The sequence below is a fragment of the Heterodontus francisci genome, chromosome 37, assembly GCF_036365525.1.
Source record: "Heterodontus francisci isolate sHetFra1 chromosome 37, sHetFra1.hap1, whole genome shotgun sequence".
Lineage (NCBI taxonomy): Eukaryota > Metazoa > Chordata > Chondrichthyes > Heterodontiformes > Heterodontidae > Heterodontus > Heterodontus francisci.
The window spans coordinates 9,433,674-9,453,001 of NC_090407.1; the positions used below are offsets into that span (position 1 = coordinate 9,433,674).

At 41.8% G+C, this 19,328-nt stretch overlaps 1 protein-coding gene across 1 annotated transcript in view; it reads right to left on the reverse strand.

Moving 5' to 3' along the window:
- The window catches only part of noc2l (NOC2-like nucleolar associated transcriptional repressor), a 196,218-nt gene that overhangs the window by 98,808 nt on the left and 78,082 nt on the right, over positions 1-19,328 (reverse strand). Inside the window, exon 12 of the mRNA XM_068017047.1 lies at positions 2,730-2,841. Within this exon, the coding sequence (XP_067873148.1) occupies positions 2,730-2,841 (112 nt within the window). The remainder of the gene's footprint in view (positions 1-2,729; positions 2,842-19,328) is intronic.

Below are 19,328 nucleotides of genomic sequence, written 5' to 3' on the forward strand. Positions count from 1 at the left end.
AACCTGTATCGAAACTTGGTTCGACCACATTGAGTACTGCATGCAGTTCTGGTCACCATATTATAAAAAGGATATCGAAGCACTGGGGAAGGTGCAGAGAAGATCTACAAGAATGATGCCAGAAATGCGTGGGTGTACATATCAGGAAATGATCAACAGGCTGGGTCTCTTTTCTCTTGAACAATGAATGCTGAGGGGGATTTAATAGAGGCCTTGAAAATTATGGAAGGTTTTGATAGAGTGGATACAAAGAGAATGTTTCCACTCATGGAGAAGAGCAAAACTAGAGGCCATCAATATAAAATAGTCACCAAGCAAGTTAATAGTGAATTCCGAAGAAATTTCTTCACCCAGAGAGTGGTGAGAAAGTGGAACTCGCTACCACAGGGTGCGGTTTAAGCAAGTAGTATAGATGCATTTAAGGGGAAGGTAATGAGTATGAGAGAGAAGGGAATAGAGGGTTACGATGATAGATTTAGCTGATGAAAGATGAGAGGAGGCTCGATGGGAGCATAAATACTGTCATCGACTGGTTGGGCCGAATGGCCTGTTTCTGTGCCATACATCCTATCTAATCCCTACGTAAGGGATAAAAGAGAGAGCCGAGTTTAAAGACAGTTTCTCAGGATAGCTGGAAGTGGGTAGTTGTGTTTCACAGGGTACTGTCCTGGGACTGCTTCTGTTAACTATCCAGCATCTCCTGATTAACAGGGTCAAATTAAATTAGTCTTAACCTAGTTCAGAGTGCACGTAAATTACCAGGACTGAACGAATACCATATTCTCTGCAATCAGCATCTAAAATAACGCAAATATATTGGAGCAAACCATGATGAGATGCAATATGCACACATTTTCCCACTGTCCTACTATATTCACATCAGATCGTCAACATCATTGCCATGGCACACTCAATATAAATAGTATCATTGGAATACAGATTCAAACCCAATGAATCTCCATTGATAGTATATACCTCAGGGTGCTAAATTAAATTGGACACAAATTTAACAAACTACTACCTGCTCTCATGAGGGAATTGATGAATACCCGTGTGATCTCAGTGGAATAGAAACAAGCTAATGGGATACTTATTTCCAAAAAAAAAACAGAACAAACTGAGGTTAACTATAGAGTGTTAGTCGAACATCAATAACCAGCAAATTTACAGAATCGATCAATAGGAACAAACAAGACGACAGTAGCAATAACTATGACCTGTAGTTATATACATCTTTAACTTAGAAGAAGTCCTAAAGAGTCTCAAAGAGACCAGTAGATGATTAGGGGTAATTTGGGGAAAGTGCATCAGAAATGCTGCCCACACCCACCGAACACCACTAAACTACAAGAGCGAGGTCTCAGGGTGGATGTTAAAGGGCAATGGCATTATTTGAGGGGTGAATCCTGGTGCAGCTCTTTATGGTGGGCTGGATTTGAGCTGGCAGGTACTCCCACCCCATTTTTCTCAGTTTAGCACCCTCACCCGGGGCAGTAATTCTAAGGAAGGTTCTGCTCCTAATGTCCAAAGAATTCTTTGGGTAAGAGCTAAAATAATACAAACTCTTCAGCTTTGAATGGAGACAAATGAAATGGGACCTCATTGAGGTAGCTGATATGCAATGAAATAGTAAAAGGTTAATCAGGGGCACTGCTGCAAGTTAAACCATAACTAAGGGGGCCACAGGCAGAAACTAGTAACAGGCAAACTCAGAAGAGGTCCTGGGAGCAGAAGAACTGAAAACCTCAGCGGTGCAGCACACTGTTACACTCCCATAGTCCCTTCCCAACAGCAGCATGGAAACTCAATCGCCAGAAGCGTTGAGACAGTTTAAGAATGTCGCAGTTCACCATCACCTTCTCAAGACAACTAAGGCAGGGCAATAAATGTGGCCTTGCAACAGCTCATGATAAAACTAGCAAAAAAACACCCAATGACTTTCAACAAATACATCAGACCATTGTACAACTGTCACGAGCACATGCACACATTTCCCCTCCTATGTCTGAAACATATTCTGCTATTGTAATACACTTACCACTGTGGTCACTGCTAGCTGCACTACACTACACAGAGCTACTGATGTTACATTCAATCTACCTAGACTGGAAACGAACAATCTGGGTAACAACCCATGTACATAGTCTACATATTAAACACTCACTGCAGTTCAGAAATGTAAGGCACTTAGGAATAGCCCAAGCTGTCAGACAAATGCCATGACCATCCTTCCGTAGTCATAGATCATACAGCACAGAAGGAGGCCATTCAGCCCATCAGGCCTGCACTGGCTGTCTGAAAGAGCTTTCTAATTAGTCCCACTCCTCTGCTCTTTCCCTGTAAGCCCTGAATTTTTTTGAAGTTCAAGTATTTATCCAATTTCCTTTTAAAAGTCACTATTGAATCTGCTTCCACTATCCTTTCACGCAGTGCATTCCGGACCTTAATCACTCAGTTGGAAAAAAAAAATACTCAATAAACCCTCTGGCTCTTTTGCCAGTTAAATGTGTCCTCTGGTTACCTCCTGCCAGTGAAAACAGTTTCTTCTAAGTATAGTTCTCAAAGAGTTAAACAAAGACTTTAAAGCCATAGGACTATTATTTGGACACCTGGCAGAAAATACATTCAAGATCCATTTAAAAGTGGCATCAAGGTAGCATTCACACTCTATGAAACACCGTAGGTTCTGCAAATTAACTCAATGAATGAGGATCAGGGCACAGGCTTACTTCCAGTAGGAAAGGCATCACTGGAATAAATGTCTTTGTGCAGTCAGAAAGCAGGGTCAGCGCTCGAACACAGTGCAATCGAAGAGGGTAGTAACGGGCTGTGGGCAGCAACCTGGAAAACAAATTCAGAACATAAAATAATCGCTCTGATTTTGTGTCTGTATTTATTGTATACAGACACACACATTGTCTTTGTGAAACTTAAATATAGAAAAAGCTGGCAACAAATCAGCTCAAATATTCAAGGTGGCTAAATCATTTTTAACCCTGATTCCAATAAAATCTAATGCGTGACTTTCACATTTGCATTTAAAGCCTGTTTTTTTTTTATTATTAACCACTGCCACTGGAGTTTTCTCATGGATCCTTGAAGCCCTTGTGTTCCTAAAAGTTAAACTCATAAGTGAGGCTGTACTGCGCACTAGAAGGGCACCAAGATTATAATACAGCAGGTAACTAGGCACCAAGCATTGCCTTTCCCTTTTGATGACACTTGTCCTCTTAATTTGGTCCCCCTGGCTTATCAGCAGTTGCCAGAGCAGCTGACCTGATCCAGGCCTCTTGACTGCACCACTCTGTATTGGCCACAAACATAAACAAACATATGGTTGGGCTGAGATGGTGGAAGATTTATCCTCTAACCTGCTCTCCCTACATGATGTAACTTGACTCCTCCCCACCAAAGCACGCAAAAACCAACAGCTACAGAACCAACAACAACTTGCATTTATATAGCACCTTTAGCATGATAAACCAATCAGCAAATGCCCTAACACCCTTAAAAGTAAATCCTGTCCATTGTCATTAATTAAAAGCACACTTCATTTAAACGTGACTCTACTATACTATTCAGAAAGCAAAAACTACATGGCGTTTCACAGTTAGTGCATTACTTTGGAACAAAAGCAAAATACTGCAGATGCTGGAAATCAGAAACAAAAACCAAGTGCTGGAAATACTCAGCAGGTCAGGCAGACTCTGAGGAGAGAGAAACAGTTAACGTTTCAGGTCGATGACCTTTCACCGGATGCTCCCTGCCCTGCTGAGCAGTTCCAGCCTTTCCTAAATTGCTGGTGCAGTTTAATCGTGGTCATGTAGGGGAATGCTACAACCAAACTCCACACAGCAAACTCCCACAAACTACGATAATATAAATGACCTGCTGGTCTGTTTTGCTTGAAGTTTGACAGGATATCTGGAGCAACTCCTGTGCTCTTCTTCAGAATACAATGAAAGTATACGGCACTGCAGGAACCCCTTAGTGTTGCACTGAAATGCCAACTTAGATTGTTTTCACCAGTTCGGGAGAGAGGCTTCAAGCCACCATCTCTGACTCCGAGGCAAGTGTGCGACCACTGAGCCACAACTGATAATTGTCACTTAAAGACCACGTTTGCAATAAACTACAGCACTACGCTACAAAATTATAGGACGACGTTCTCCCTCCCAGACAGGAGGATTAAATGTTGGTGTTTCTCCTATTTGTTTATTTTTAACTAAATAATTGACAGGAACTATTTAGAAGGAATTTCCTGAAAAGAATCACCAAAGACAAGAGGGAATAAACCCTCTCCATCCACTGACACTCCCACAGCCAAACTCGGTTACTCTTCCTACAACATACCTGATTCAGTCATAATTGGCGTGAAAACAAAACTATAACATTTTATGCACCTCGACTACACTTCTTCACACCCTGCCTCCTATAAGGACTCCATTCCATTCTCACAGTTTCTCTGTCTCTGACGCATCTGCTCTGATGATGCTACCTTCCACAACAGCGCTTCTGATATGTCTTCCTTTTTCTTCAACTGAAGATTTCCCCCCACTCTGGTTGACAGGGCCCTCAATCGTGCCTGGCCCATTTCCCGCACCTCTACCCTCACCCCTTCCCCTCCCTCCTAGAACCGCGACAGGGTTTCCCTTGTCCTCACTTTCCACCCCATCAGCCTCCACATCCAAAGGATCATCCTCCGCCATTTCCGCCACGTCCAGCATGATTTCACTACCAAACTCATTTTCCCCTCCCCTCCCGTCAGCATTCTGAAGGGATTGTTCCCTCTGCGACACCCTGGTCCAGTCCTCCATTATCCCCAACACCTCATTTCCTTCCCATACACCTCCTGCGATTGCATGGGAAGGTGCCAACGCCTGCCCTTATACCTCCTCTCTCCTCACTATCCAAGGCCCCAAACACTCCTTTCAGGTGAAGCAGCAATTTACTTGTACTTCTTTCAATGTAGTATACTGTATTTCCTGCTCACAATGTGGTTTCCTCTACATTGGGAAGACCAAACGCAGACTGGGTGACCGCTTTGCGGAACACCTCCGCTCAGTCCGCAAGCAGGACCCTGAGCTTCTGGTTGCTTGCCATTTCAACACTCCCCCCTGCTCTCAGGCCCACATCTCTGTCCTGGGCTTGCTGCAGTGTTCCAGTGAACATCAACACAAACTTGAGGAACAGCATCTCATTTACCGATCAGGCACGCTACAGCCTGCTGGACTGAACACGGAGTTCAATAATTTAAGAGCATGATGGGCCCCCATCATATAAAACTACATTTTATATTTAGTTACTTTTTCCTTTTTATTATTTTTTGTTTATTTTATTTTAGTTTATTTCATCATTCATTTTTTTTTACCATTTGCCGACCCACTGTTTTTTTTTGTGTTTGTGCTTTGGGCCAGGGCTGTTCATTTTTCTGTCAATTAACACCCTCTCTGCACTAACTCTTTGTCTTTCAGCATACCATTAATTAATTTACTGTTTGCCTTTGCTTCATGACCTTCTGGTCAGTTATTCTCTGTGATCCTGTCCTATCAACACCTTGCCTTTTGTTATCTCTTGCCCCACCCCCACTTTATTTGCTTATAACCTTTTACATTTCTAACATTTGCCAGTTCTGATGAAGGGCCACTGACCTGAAACGTTAACTCTGCTTCTCTCTCCACAGATGCTGCCAGACCTGCTGAGAATTTCCAGCATTTCTTGTTTTTATTTCAGATTTCCAGCATCTGCAGTATTTTGCTTTGGTTATATAACATTTTAATGTTTTAGATGGAATGGTAGAAATTTCAGATTTTTCAAATTTTAATCCATTTTATCTACGTTGGCTAACAAATAAGGACACAATTCAAATCTTAGTGCATCACAGGTTTGTTTATTGTGAATGGACTTCTTCTGAGAGCAATTTTGGAGGTACACTCTGCTGTACTGCCCTGTTGGGTCATTAAAAAAAACCCATCAAAGACTGACCTAGTCCTACCCGCAACTCAATCATGTCAATCCTATGAATACAACCATCCGACTGCATATGATTTCAAATCCCTCTATTGCCTCGCCCACTCCCTGTCTCTGTAGCCTCCTCCAGCCCTATATTCCTTGGAGATTTCTCCGCTCCTCCAATTCTCCCTTCTTACACATCCCTGATTTTCATTGGCCCAGCTCTGCCAGCTGGGCCTTCAGCTGTTAAGGGCCTCAAGGTCTAGAGTGCCCTTCTGAGACATCTCCACCTCTCACTCTTCCTTTAAGACCTATTTTGACCAATATTTTTGGTTGTCTGTTGTAATACATCATGCAGTTTGGGGCCCAATTTGAACTCTGTGCAAGTGAATGGGTTTTTGAGTGAGTTAAAATCGGGCCCTCAGTATCAACTTTTGATCGACAACACTCCTGTGAAGCATCTTGGGACGTTTTACTACTTTAAAGATGCCATATAAATGCATGACGTTGTTGAATGGAGGAACACGCATTGGTTACAATGCAGCTGCAACCAAAAGAATATTTTTAAATTTGTACCCACTTTCAAAATGGATGGTGAAAGCAGGCACATTGAGAAAAAAAGCAAGTGGAATAATTGGACTAAAGTACAAATAAAGAGATAAGAGCCTTTTTTTTTTTAAAGTTTGGGCTAATATTACAGCAATAAGCTGTTCCCGGGTTTGAAGAAGTTTATTACTGGAATATTAATGTTTACAGTTGCACTGCGTGAGCATATAATGCACAAAATTAATCAGCCGAGGGAGACAGAAATTTCCCTCAATCAACCAGCAATCTATGGGTTAATCTTGGCAATACAGTGAAAGCACTACTCCCCCATAACCTATGTCTTAATATTAATCATCAATTTATTTTACTTGCACTGCTTGTGGTTTTGAGGAGTATTGACTTACAAAAATCAGTGATCGTGATTATGATTTTTTTGGTAAAGAAAAAACTATGACCCATTTGTAACCTTTGTTACAGACAGAATTGAGAGAGAACTGAAACCCAGTTCCCTTCCCTCAACTGTCCGTAATAAGTGTGTTTTTGACAAGAAGGTGCATGTTTCTTAACCAGAGTGTGTGGTCAATTAGAATAACCAGCTGCATGCTTTTCGCAGGTTTAAATAAAAAGAGGATTATTTTTATACACATGCTCATCCTGAAAGTCTAACACTATGTCACTCACTCACCACACACACGCACCATAGAACCATAGAAATATTACAGCACAGGAGGAGGCCATTCAGCCCATCGTGTCCACGCCGTGTCTTCTCTCAAGAAGGAAAGCCGTCAGAGAGGATGGTGCACTTTTACCAACTACAAACAAAAGGAGAGTTCATAAGTCACGTGACTTTGGCTCATCCTGGGGAAAAGGCATGCGTTGCGAGCCTGGTGAAGAAGGCGTTTTCACTCCTGAAGTCTAGTTAGGTGGATTAGATAGTCGGAGTCGTATTCTGAAGTTGTTGCAGATTCTCTCAGAGTAGATTTTCAGCAGGCCACGAAGTTAGTTGCTTGTAATTTTGTTATTAGGTGGTCAGTTTTCTGTACCGGTGGATTTGAAAAGGAACAGGCTTGGAGACCTTAAGATGTGGCAGTCTCCAGTTTTAAGGCATAGGTGCTTTGCCTTTGCTGCTGTCTCTGCAGCTGTTGTTTGCAGACTGTTCAGTTTCTCCCTGGTGCTTGGAGGAATAAGATTTGTTATTTGTGATTAGTTTCAGTCGGGTGACCACCTGATCAATACTTCTATTGTCCACTGAGAATGATTTGAAGGTTGAAGCCATTGCTACCCATTGGGAGATGGATGGTGGCCATCTACACCTACTTATGATTTACTACAGCTCTCTTTGTTAAGTTTCAAGCTTGGAGACAGTGAATCCAGGAGTCCTTAGATACTGAGTTTTGGGTAAGACCACAAACGATAGGAGGTGTGAATTCCACAAACGGAATTGTCTTGGTATGTCCATTCAAGGGAGACACTCCACCCATGGTCAATTAATTTGGAACTTTCTGGAGGCTCGAGATACTTCTGAGTCTGAGCCCAAATTGCAAGTCACCTGACCTTCGACAGTCAACCTATGTAGCATCGTAATGTCCGTTTTGGTTCACTTATCAAGAAAATTCAGCTCCAGAAGATTCCATGCTGAATACAGTCCACATTTAAAGTTAGAAATAGGACATGCCTTTACTGGACATGACACATTCAATACTGTAGCCATTATGTTCTCATTGCCGGAAGAAATTATTTACTCCTTAATGAAACAGTTGATAGCAGAATTAATTACAATCTGGGCATAACCATCTATAACTAGCTCGCACATGCTAAAATGCGTCCACCAGGATGCAACCAGGGCTCCAAGGCTAAGATTATGATGAGAGATTAAATACACTAGGCATGTATTCCTTGGAATATAGAAGGTTAAGGAGTGAATTGATTAAAAAAAAAAACTCCTAAAACTCTTCAAAGGAATTGATAAGGTAGATCAAGAGAAACATCATCCACTAGGACGAGGGGACATAACCCTAAAATTAGAGCTAGGTTATACAGGAAAGAAGATGGGAAACATTTCTTCACACGAAGTGTGAAACTCTCTCTTACAAAAAGCAGTAGCCATTAGCTCAATTAATAGTTTAAAATTTGAGATCAATGGATTTTTTCTAGTCATGTGTATTAAGGTATATAAAGCCAAGGCAGGTGAATGAAGTTAGGATACAGATCAGCCATGATCTCACTAAATGATGGAACATGTGCAAGGGGCTGAATGGCCTAATCCTAGGAACAGGAGATGATGGAGTACCTGAAGACCAAGTGGGCCCATTATTGATGCAATCTAGATCAGCTCCAGTACATCTTCAAGCATCAAAATCCATTTGACCATTCAACAAAACCTGAATGTCACCTGTACTTTTAGAAGCTCACAAATCATCAGCACACACTGAGCATACAGAACTTTGGCTGGTTGGGGTTGCATCAGAGTAGCCAAGTTGCATGCACCCAAAACTCATGCTCCAAACAGAAGTATATGTAGGTGTAGGAAGTAGGTCATAGGTTCAAAAGGAATTGAAAGGTAGCAATCTCAGGATTACTCCCAGTGCCCTGCTTTTGTCCATATAGCAATAGCAAGATAATTATGATAAATGCATGGCTGAAGATGGCAAAGAAGGAAATGCCTTAAATTCCTGGTAAATTGGGACCTGTTCTGGGTCAGGAATGGTCTGTACAGGATGGATGAGCTGCATTCGAAAGGGTTGGAACTCATGTCTTTCTGGGCAGTGTGACTGTTGTGGGGATGGGTTTAAACCAATCTGGCAGGGGACAGACGGACAGATTGGGGGGTTGGGGGCACAAACATGCTAAAGCAGCCCAAAAAAGTGAGCAAGTGGAACAAGATGGATAGGAAAGAGAAAAGATAGATGACTGAAAAAATAGATCAGATGGAGGAGGAATTAAAAAGAGTAAGACTGTCAAAACAAAGCTTGATTGAAGCAATATATGTGAATGGCAATAGCATCCAACACAGAACTGGGAGCATTAGAAGCAATAATAACTATGCAGGGGAGTGATATAGTAGCTTAGGCTTAGACAGAAGTAGCAAGATAAATATTTCCGGTTCTAATCCACATAGAGTTAAGGAGTAGGAAGGGAAATTAAACAATTCTTAGGTGCATTACAACCACCAAATGGTGATGCTCAGATGGAGAAGGTTTGAAGATAGTCGGATAGAAGTTAAGAAGACAGCAATGATATCAGGCAATTTCAACTGTGGTCAAAGTGGGGAACACTTTTAAAATGCGCCCAAGACTGCTTCCTTCCTTGATCCAGTCTGACTAGGAAAGAAGCATCGTTTGCTTTAGTTCTGGGAAAGGCAAGTTGGACAAACAGCTGCTGTGACAAGAGGAGAACAATTTGAAAATAGCAACCACAATATATTTAAGATTCAGTGTAAGAATAGAACAGGAGAATGAAGAGTCAAAGGATAAAGTGCCGGATTTGAAAAAGGCAAAGCCCAAAGGGGTATGAAGGGATTTAGCTCAACTAAACTGGATAGAAAAATTAGCAAACCAGATGAATTACAGAAAGGAGAACAGAAAAGACCACAGTATTTCAATCCCTCTTGGAGAAGAAAATTGTGCCATGGGACTGGAGAGCAGCCAATGTCACATTAAAATAAAAGCAAAATACTGCGGATGCTGGAAATCTGAAATAAAAACAAGAAATGCTGGAATCACTCAGCAGGTCTGGCAGCACCTGTGAAAAGAGAAGCAGAGTTAACGTTTCAGGTCAGTGACCCAAAACGTTAACTCTGCTTCTCTTTTCACAGATGCTGCCAGACCTGCTGACTGATTCCAGCATTTCTTGTTTTTATTATTTAAGCCAATGTCACATGTCGGTTTAAGAAGGGATAGAAGCATCAACCAATAACTATAGATCAATTAGCTTAATGTTAGTTGTGATAATATTTTTAGAATCCACGGCGGTGAATTTCCACAGGTTCTCTCACTCACCCATTGTAACTGGCGATGAGTTGTGGAAACTCTGGAATAAAGGCAGAAACCGGAAATTCAGCCCCCTTAAGATCAAATTAGTGCGCAGTTAAAGATTGATGGGGTAACTAAAGACAGCCAGCATGAATTTGTTAAAGGCAAGTTGTCATAGAGAGATACAGTACCGAAACAGGCCCTTCGGCCCACCAAGTCTGTACTGATCATCAGCCTCCCATTTATACTAATCCTCCATTAATCCCATTTTCCCTATCACATCCGCTCCTTCCCTCAATTCTCCTACCACCTACCTCCACAAGGGGCAATTTTTTTTTTTTACAATGGCCAATTTATCTATCAACCCACAAGTCTTTGGCATGTGGGAGGAAACAGGGGCACCCGGAGGAAACCCACGCGGTCGCAGGGAGAACTTGCAAACTCCGCACAGGCAGTACCCAGAACCGAAACCAGGTCGCTGGAGCTGTGAGGCTGCGGTGCTAGCCACTGTGCCGTCCCTAGAGGTTTGGAGCTCTCTCCCACAAACAGCAGTTGAAGCTAGAACAGTTGTTAATTTTAAATCTGAGATAGATTTTTGTTAAGCAAAGATATTAATGGATACGGGCCAAAGGCAGGTAATTGGAGTTAGGCTACAGATCAGCCATGATCTCATTGAATGGCGGGACAGGCTCAAGGGGCTGAATGGCCTACTCCTGTTCCTATGTTATACATCATTGACAAACTTAAAAGAATTGACTGGTTGAATAGATAATGAGAATACTGTGGACATAATATATGTGGATTTTTAGAGGGAATTCAATAAGGTGCCTCACAGAATGCTCATTACAAAAATCTAGGCATATGGTTACAAGGGGAAATGTAGCAGCGTGGAGACAAAGTTGCTTGATTGACTGGAAACAAAGGGTTAGAGTTAATGCTCGAATTTGGGATACACTAATATTGTGTATCCCAAGGTTCAGTGAAGGGTCCACTTTTATTCTCGATAAAGATAATGATGTTGACTTGGGCATTGAGAGCATGATACTAAAATTTGCTTACCACGCAAAATTAAGGATTTATAAAACCACGAGGAAGACTGAAAGAGACTTCAGGAGGGCTTAGCAGAATAGGCAGGGTGGGAGCAGATGTGACTTAATGTAGAGAAGTGTGTGGTAATATATTTTGAGATTAAAAACAGGAATAGGAATATAAACTCAATGGAAGGGTGCCGAAGGGTGTGAATGTGAAAGGGATCCAGCGTTTCAAATCCATAATTCCTGAAAAGTGCAAGATCAGGTGGCTAGAATCATAAAAAAACTAATAACACTTTGACTTCTTTAAAATTAACTCTGAGTTAAAAAGCAAATAAGTAACAAATCTGTACAAGGCTGTGGTTAGGCCACAGTCAGATACCATTACAGTTTTGGGCACCCAATAACATAAAGGGTATTAAAACCAGCGACAGTACAAAGTAGATTCTCTACGCTGGTGTCAGGGATGGAAAGCTATAGTGATCAGGAGAAACTGGAGACAATGGGGCAAATTACACTGGAGCAGGAGATGTAATTGAGGTTTTAAAAAGTATTCTGGAAGGTTTTGTTAGGGTGAGTATGGAAAGACTATGACGAGGCAGTAAAAAGGCGTTCATCAATTTAAAAGAGTCAGTAAGAGTGAGTGGAGAGGTTAGGAGAAATGTCTTGTTACAGACTGCTAAGAGCATGAAATTTATTCCCATGCTGAGGCAAAAACAACTGCATTCCTTGAATGGAAGAATGGCTAAAAGCAGAGGCTGTGGGAAGATTACAGGGTGGTGGCATTAGTTCTGCTGCTTGTGAACTTCAGATGTCTATGGCGCTGTGGTGCTGAAGTCAAGAAACATGTTTTCACAACATGAGGTTTAGACACAAATAACATTGATGATGTTACCAGTTCTGTATGACATGGGGACTGAGCAGCAATGGGTCTAACTATCCAAAAAGACTTTTGGGAGGGTCTCAATAGTCTTTGATCCTTATGGCTGAATCAAATGGCCTGGTACTAAACAAACTACAGGCAACAGGAGCAGAAGCTGACCACCAATATCCTTAGCAAAGGCTTCCAGGGGCTTCTGGGCTGAGCTCAGAGAGTCTAGTCCATGTCTTCAGATTACCCAGTCCAAGACAGCGAGTCCTCCACGACTGTAACAGTTCAATGAATTCCGTGCTCTGATACTCCATCAGGGAGAGCCATCGATTCCTCCCCTATCTCTGAACAATCGCATTCAGGGAGCTTGGAGGTCACTTCTACAGGATATAAATGTTCCACACATTGCAATATACATGCAGTAGGCACATTTGATGCACAAAATTTAAAGGCAATTAAATCACAAGTTGGTTTTCCATGTACTTTCCGACACACATGCAAGTAATATAGGTTCAGGTAAAACAATTGGATGTAGATGCGACAGAGCAAGTCAATTTGTCCTTTTGCAGGTAATTTATTTCATTTTGAAATTATATGTATCTATTTATATACCATTTTACATATAGGTGCAAAGTTGATATAAATGTGTCCTGCCAACAGCCAATGTGCTATGTCATCTAAGACACTTTCCTCAACTGGAACAGCTAATAATGTGATTATTTCTAACCTCCTATGCCAATCCTGCCTCAGACTCTGCAAGTACAAGCTGATGAATGCTTTGTGGAGCTTCTAGATAGCAAAGTCATGCAGCACACCATAAAACACTGCACTCGGTAGATTGCCCTTACTGTAAAGCGACCCATGACCATTCTACACACAAAAATGTCATTGCTCTATGTCAGATTGTAGGCACACTCTATGGGCACTTGTGTGCAATGCACAGCACTAAATCTCACAAAACTAACCTTGCGGGCAGATAACGCAACCAGATACAACTAGCTGAGGATAAGAGTCATGTGTTGCTCTGAGACAAGGTCATCTACCTGAGATGTTAACTCTGTTTCTCTCTCCACAGATGTTGCCAGATATGCTGAGCATTTCCAGCAGTTTCTTTTTTTTTGTTTCAGATTTCCAGCATCTGCAGTACTTTGCTTTTGCTGTAGGCGTGAGTTGCATTGAGCTTTCATCTGTAAGATGCTTTGTGTGACATCGCAGGCCTGCCTGCAGACAAACGGAATTTGCGGCCGATAGACACAATCGGATTACCAGGTAATTGCAGCCATTCACACGAGACAGCAATAGTTTAAAATTATTACTCTTGTTAATTTATCCAGACAACTTGCACATTTCTGTGGAAATTGGATGAGCTGCAATCCTTCCAGAACCATACAAATCACCTCTTCACTGGTTGGTTGTAATGCTGTGCCGAATATTCAAGAGGCCTCCCTTCCCCCTTTTTGTCGATGATTTGAATGGCCTGTAGTCATCTCGACGGCCACAGGCAAAACAGGACAAGCCAAAGGTCACCCCAATCTCACCGACCACAATTTCAAAAACATCTTTTAAGCGCCTACTAGTAGACAAAGAGAAAGACTTGCATTTGTGTCCCACCTTTCACAGCCTCAGCATGTCCCTAAAGCACTTTACAAACAATGAAGTACTTTCGAAGTGCAGTCACTGTTGTACAAAACACAGCAGCCAACTTGCGCACAGCAAGCTCCCACAGACAGCAATGTGATAATGACCAGATATTTCTTTTTTGAATGTTAGTTGAGGGATAAATATAGGCCAGGTCACCAGATAGATCTCCCCTGCTCTTCTTCAAATAGGGCTAAAGGGTCTTTTAGATCCATCTGAGAGGGCAGATGGGACCTCGGTTGAATGTCTCAACTGAAAGACGGCTCCGATAGTGCAGGACTCCCTCATTACTGCATCAAAGAGTCAGCTTATGATTTTTTTCCGCTCGAGTGCCTGGAATGAGTTTCAGCCCACAACCTTCGAATTCAGTGCTACCACTGAGCCACTCCTGAATCTCAATCTCCTTGTAGATGGCTCCTCTGTTAGGCCCACATAGAGAATTCTGGGTCTGTAAATTCGCCCCCTCCAATTCCCTGGGCTTGCTGCATTACACACAGGTGCCAGAAAAATGAAGCTACAACCTGATAGACAGCAAGTAGAGCAGCCTATTTTTGTCTCTATATCGTTTGTCCTGTTCTTCTGCCCCACCACAATAACACTATTCCCCATTTTAGCACATTTTGGATATTCAAGACCAAGCATCAACAATGTCCCAATAAGACTATTTACTTGAAACTCCATTGTCTGCATGGCGTGAAGGTGGGATTAAAACAAACTGGCGTCCCAGAAAAATAAATTGCTTGTCATGGACTTTAAACTATCAAATTAGAGACAGCTACAAGTGGAAAAAGACCAAAGCTTAAAATATGTATTCCTCAATTATCGTACAAACTGTTCAAGTTGAAAAATTCTAACCTTCTGACTACAACAAAGTGCTTTTCTGACCTATTCTTGGTACAGCTGAATTGAGATAAACATACAACTAACTTGACACGCTCGGTTGTTCCACTGAGGAGTACTCCGAGCTGTCGATTAAAGTAGACAAATTGTAACCTTGGTACAGTAGTCCTTTTAATTATTTATTCAGAAATGTGGAACATTTAAAAAAAAAAAGCCTCTGCTGTCCGTAGAACAAGACGGCGTTCTGACTATTAAACTGAGCCTATATTAGCTGTTTGAAAAATGAGTTACACTCCAGCGATTACAGAGTTATTTGAAAGTGGAGAATGTGCTGAGATAAAAAGTTGAGATAGAGAAAGGATAAAAAGTTAAATTCAACATGGGCAGCTGACAGAAATAAAACCTACGGAAATAACAGAATTAAAAAGTACAGCAAACTGCCAGCTACTGAAACAGCAGTAGGTGTAAAATTCTGCAAACTAAAAACCCTCAGCTATTGCCTAGACAACAGCACTTAGTCAACAACTCGTATTTATATAGCATCTTTAATGCAATCAAACAGCCCAAGGCGGTTCGCAGGAATGTTAGAAAGCACAATCTGATACCAAGCCATATGAGATAATAGGTCAGGTGATAAAAGGCTTGGACAAAGAGGCAGGTTTTAAGAAGGGCTTTGAAGGAGGAAAGAGAGGCAGAGGGGTGTAGGAAGCGAATTCAAAAGCTTAGGGCTTAGGCAGCTGTGAAAATTGGGGGGCGCTCAAGAGGGCAGGATTAGAGTAGTTCAGATATCTCGGAGGGTTGTGGGGCTGGTGGAGATTACAGAGAAAGGGAGGGATGAGACAATGGAGGGATTTGAAAAAGAGGATAAGAATTTTAAAGTTAAGGCATTGCTTATTGGGAGTCAGTATAGGTCAGTGAGCAGAGGGGTAATGTCTGGCAAACATAACTAATGGAAAGTCCCTTTTCTGGAGTTTACAATTGAACTATATCTACACTATATGGCTAATCCTTCTTCCAAATCAATCGCCATATACAAGGAATTACATAGAATGTACAGCACCGACTCAGGCCATTCAACCATATGGTCAACCTTAGTGTTTATGTTCCACATAAGCCTCCTCCCATCCTACCTCATCTAACTCTATCAGTGTCAACTCTCTACTCCTTTCTCCGTGTGCTTATCCAGCTTCCCCTTAAATATCGAGGGGAAATGATCAATTTTCCATTTAAAAGATAAATTTTGCGGCATTGAAATTCAACGCATGATTTTCCTCAACTGCACTTCTAAACACAGTGCCACAAATACTGAAATGAGTTTTATCTTATACTTTTTCCTATCTTTTGACTTTGTCCCTTTTTTCAAATACTTATGTAGCCACCATCGTAAAAGCCATTTGTGATGGTTTTAGAGTACCCGTAATGAGAAATCTTTAAGAACCGTATTGAATTGAAAATTTTGTATCATGTATTTAAGTATGCACAATATTTAATCAGGGATTCTACTTGGTATTCATTGAAAAATTGATCAGTACACTTCAGGGCTGAATCAGGTATGTTCTGTAGAGAACTGTGCTACATCCTCCAGTTTTTTTGCATTTTTATCATTAATAAAGTTGCTGTATTTATTTCCAGAGGAACATTTTCCATTTTAACAAAGGTCATTCATCGACCGAGTATAATATGATATACATAAGCCAAACTCCTAGTGCACTGAACACAGAGAGTCAAGAGCAAGTGCAGTTTTCAGGTAAAGCAGGTTTACAGGGCAAGGGTATTTCAACCAGGGTCAATAGGTGTCAGTCAGTCCCCAAAACAAATCCTACACCCTGTCCTTATTTTTGTATTTCCATTATAAATTCCTACGGGCACAATTATAATGGATAATGACTATGTAAACTTGTCACTCTGTAATTTCACCCTCCTACCAATGGTGCCACACCTCCACTGGCAGAAGTGTGTAATTACACTGTGGCAAGCTAACACAGGCCAGTCCTATTATAGGAATTTATAATGGAAACGTTTAAATATTAACATGAACACAAGAATATTGATATTGACCACACCCCACACCCGCCCTATGATGAATGGGCAGTTAAAAATTTTAAAAATGGAACGTGTCCCCAATCCACTGTCGACACGCCTGCTCCCATTTTTACTGCAACTGTTTTTGTGCAGTGCGTGTGTCCCATCCTCGAAATGCAGGCCACTTAACGTTGACATATTTAAATCAGGCTCGCAGAGTGCAAATGGGAGTCTGATTTAAGTTCAACAGTTGCCACACGGGTTTCCCAGGGCGCGGGGAGTCCGGCAGCAAAAAGGAGGCGGGAGCTGCTCGTTCAAGAAGCTTAGTGTTGTTTATAGCACTCCTTGAGGGCCATGAGGAGCAAGAGTGCTTCCCTCACTCTCTCAAGGAAGCACAAGGCCTCCCCTCTCTCTTGTCCCCTTCTGCAATCGCTGACCTCCCCTCAGCAAACCCCAATCTCCCACTGCCTCCCTCTTGCAATGGCCTCTACCGCTCCCTCATCCCGGAGCTGGCTACAGCTGCCTGTTGCTGATTTTCCTACCTAACAGCTGGCCAACAGACAGGGAATGGAAAGAAAAATGAGGCCGACCGTTAAATTCATGAGGACCCCCGTGTCCACAGCTTTGCCGGTATTCCCCTGCACTCAGCCCCCATCCTCCCCACAAATATCGCAGTCAAGATTTTAACAAGTTAAAACATTTTTTTTTTTAAATGAACACACAAATGTCAACTGTGCAATATGACAAATCAGAACACCATTGAATACTCACATGAAAAATTCCCATCAGTAGTAGCTTGCAACACACAGGGAGACAGACAATGTGGTACAAACAGATCTCAAAACTAATGCAGGAGCTCAGTTAAATGATCTGACAGATTAAGTGGTAAGGCAAAGAGGTTTTGAAATGAAACAAAAACAACTGTTGGAAAAATACCATTTTGTCAAAACAGTTGAAATGCAAACGATCGGCCACTCAATATCATTATTTAACCGAAATGTAGATTATTTTAAAAGTAGAACAGGTAAAGCAAGAAAAACAAATGCTTGAAGGCTCTTGCATGTAGAATGCTGAACATTGCCTTTTAAAGAACACATGATTCAGAACTTCAATGTTTTATGCTTCAGACTATACAGAGAACAAGGTTAGTTAAACTAAATATGATAACGATTAAGGTCAACAATTGAATTATCAGGTACAAAAACAGAAAATGCTGGGAACGCTCGTCAAGTCAGGCAGCATCCGTGAAGAGAGAAACAGAGCTCCTAAAGTAAGGTCATCGACCTGAAATGTTAACTCGGTTTCTCTCTGCAGCTGCTGCCTGACCTGCTGAGTACTTCCCAGCATTTCCTGTTTCGATTTCCGATGTCCAGCATCCGCTTTTGTATTAGAATTGAATGGATCATTGCGGCCGAGGTATTGTCTTGGGGTCACCATGTGGTTTTGGGGGAAGCAGAGGCCTGACTGTGTGAAGCGCAGACTTGATCAGGCACTGGGTCCAGGCGACAACCACGAGGCAATTAAGGGCATGGCTCGAATTGGCCAGCTAATATTGCAAGCTCTGTACCCATTATAGTGGGTAGCTAAATTGAGAAAAGGCTTTACGAAAATGCAAGCATATGAAAATGCCGCATACAAGGCTACGGGCCAAGTGCTGGAAAATGGGATTAGGATACGTGCTTGATGGCCGGCACAGACACGATGGGCCAAAGGGCCTGTTTCTCTGCTATATAACTCTAAAGATATTTCTCTTTTTTTTTAATAAAGAGTTTGGAATTGACCATATAAATTCACTTGCAACAGTGGTATTTGATGCCATCTCTATGAAGTAATTTTGTATTCTGTGGAGATCGTGTCAAATTAGGAACAGCAGTTGGACCCGAGGCAAAAATAAGCCCACGACAAGCAGCAATCTTCCCATTCGAGTTGTTTATAATCATATTTAGGCGAGTTGGAGAGCTGTTAGAATGTGGAACTCCAAGTCATGGAGTAGTTGTGGTGAATAGCACAGATATATTAAAGAGGAAGCGAGAAAAACACGTGAAGGAGAAAGGAATAGAAGGTGAGATAATAGGGTGAGATGAAGCAGGGTGAGAGGAGGCTCATGTGGAGCATAAATGCCGGCATAGACCAGTTGGCCTGTTTCTCTGCTATGTAATTCTATGTAAATATACCACTCCATTCACTGGCTTAAGCTAGCAATGAAGCCCAACTGAGACTCCTGCTTTGAGTAAAAAATTACTTCTGAAAGGATGAAGAATTGCCATCCAAACACCACAATAGCTCCCCTCTACCTGTCTGAGGTTTTGCATTCCACACCCATGCACACACAATGGCATTAGTGCGGGACTGAGGCAAGTACCCAAGTTGCAAGGAAACATGCAGTCACAAGCTACTGCCTTGGGATAAAACCAAAAAAATTCTGGAAATACTCAGCAGGTCTGGCAGCATCTGTGG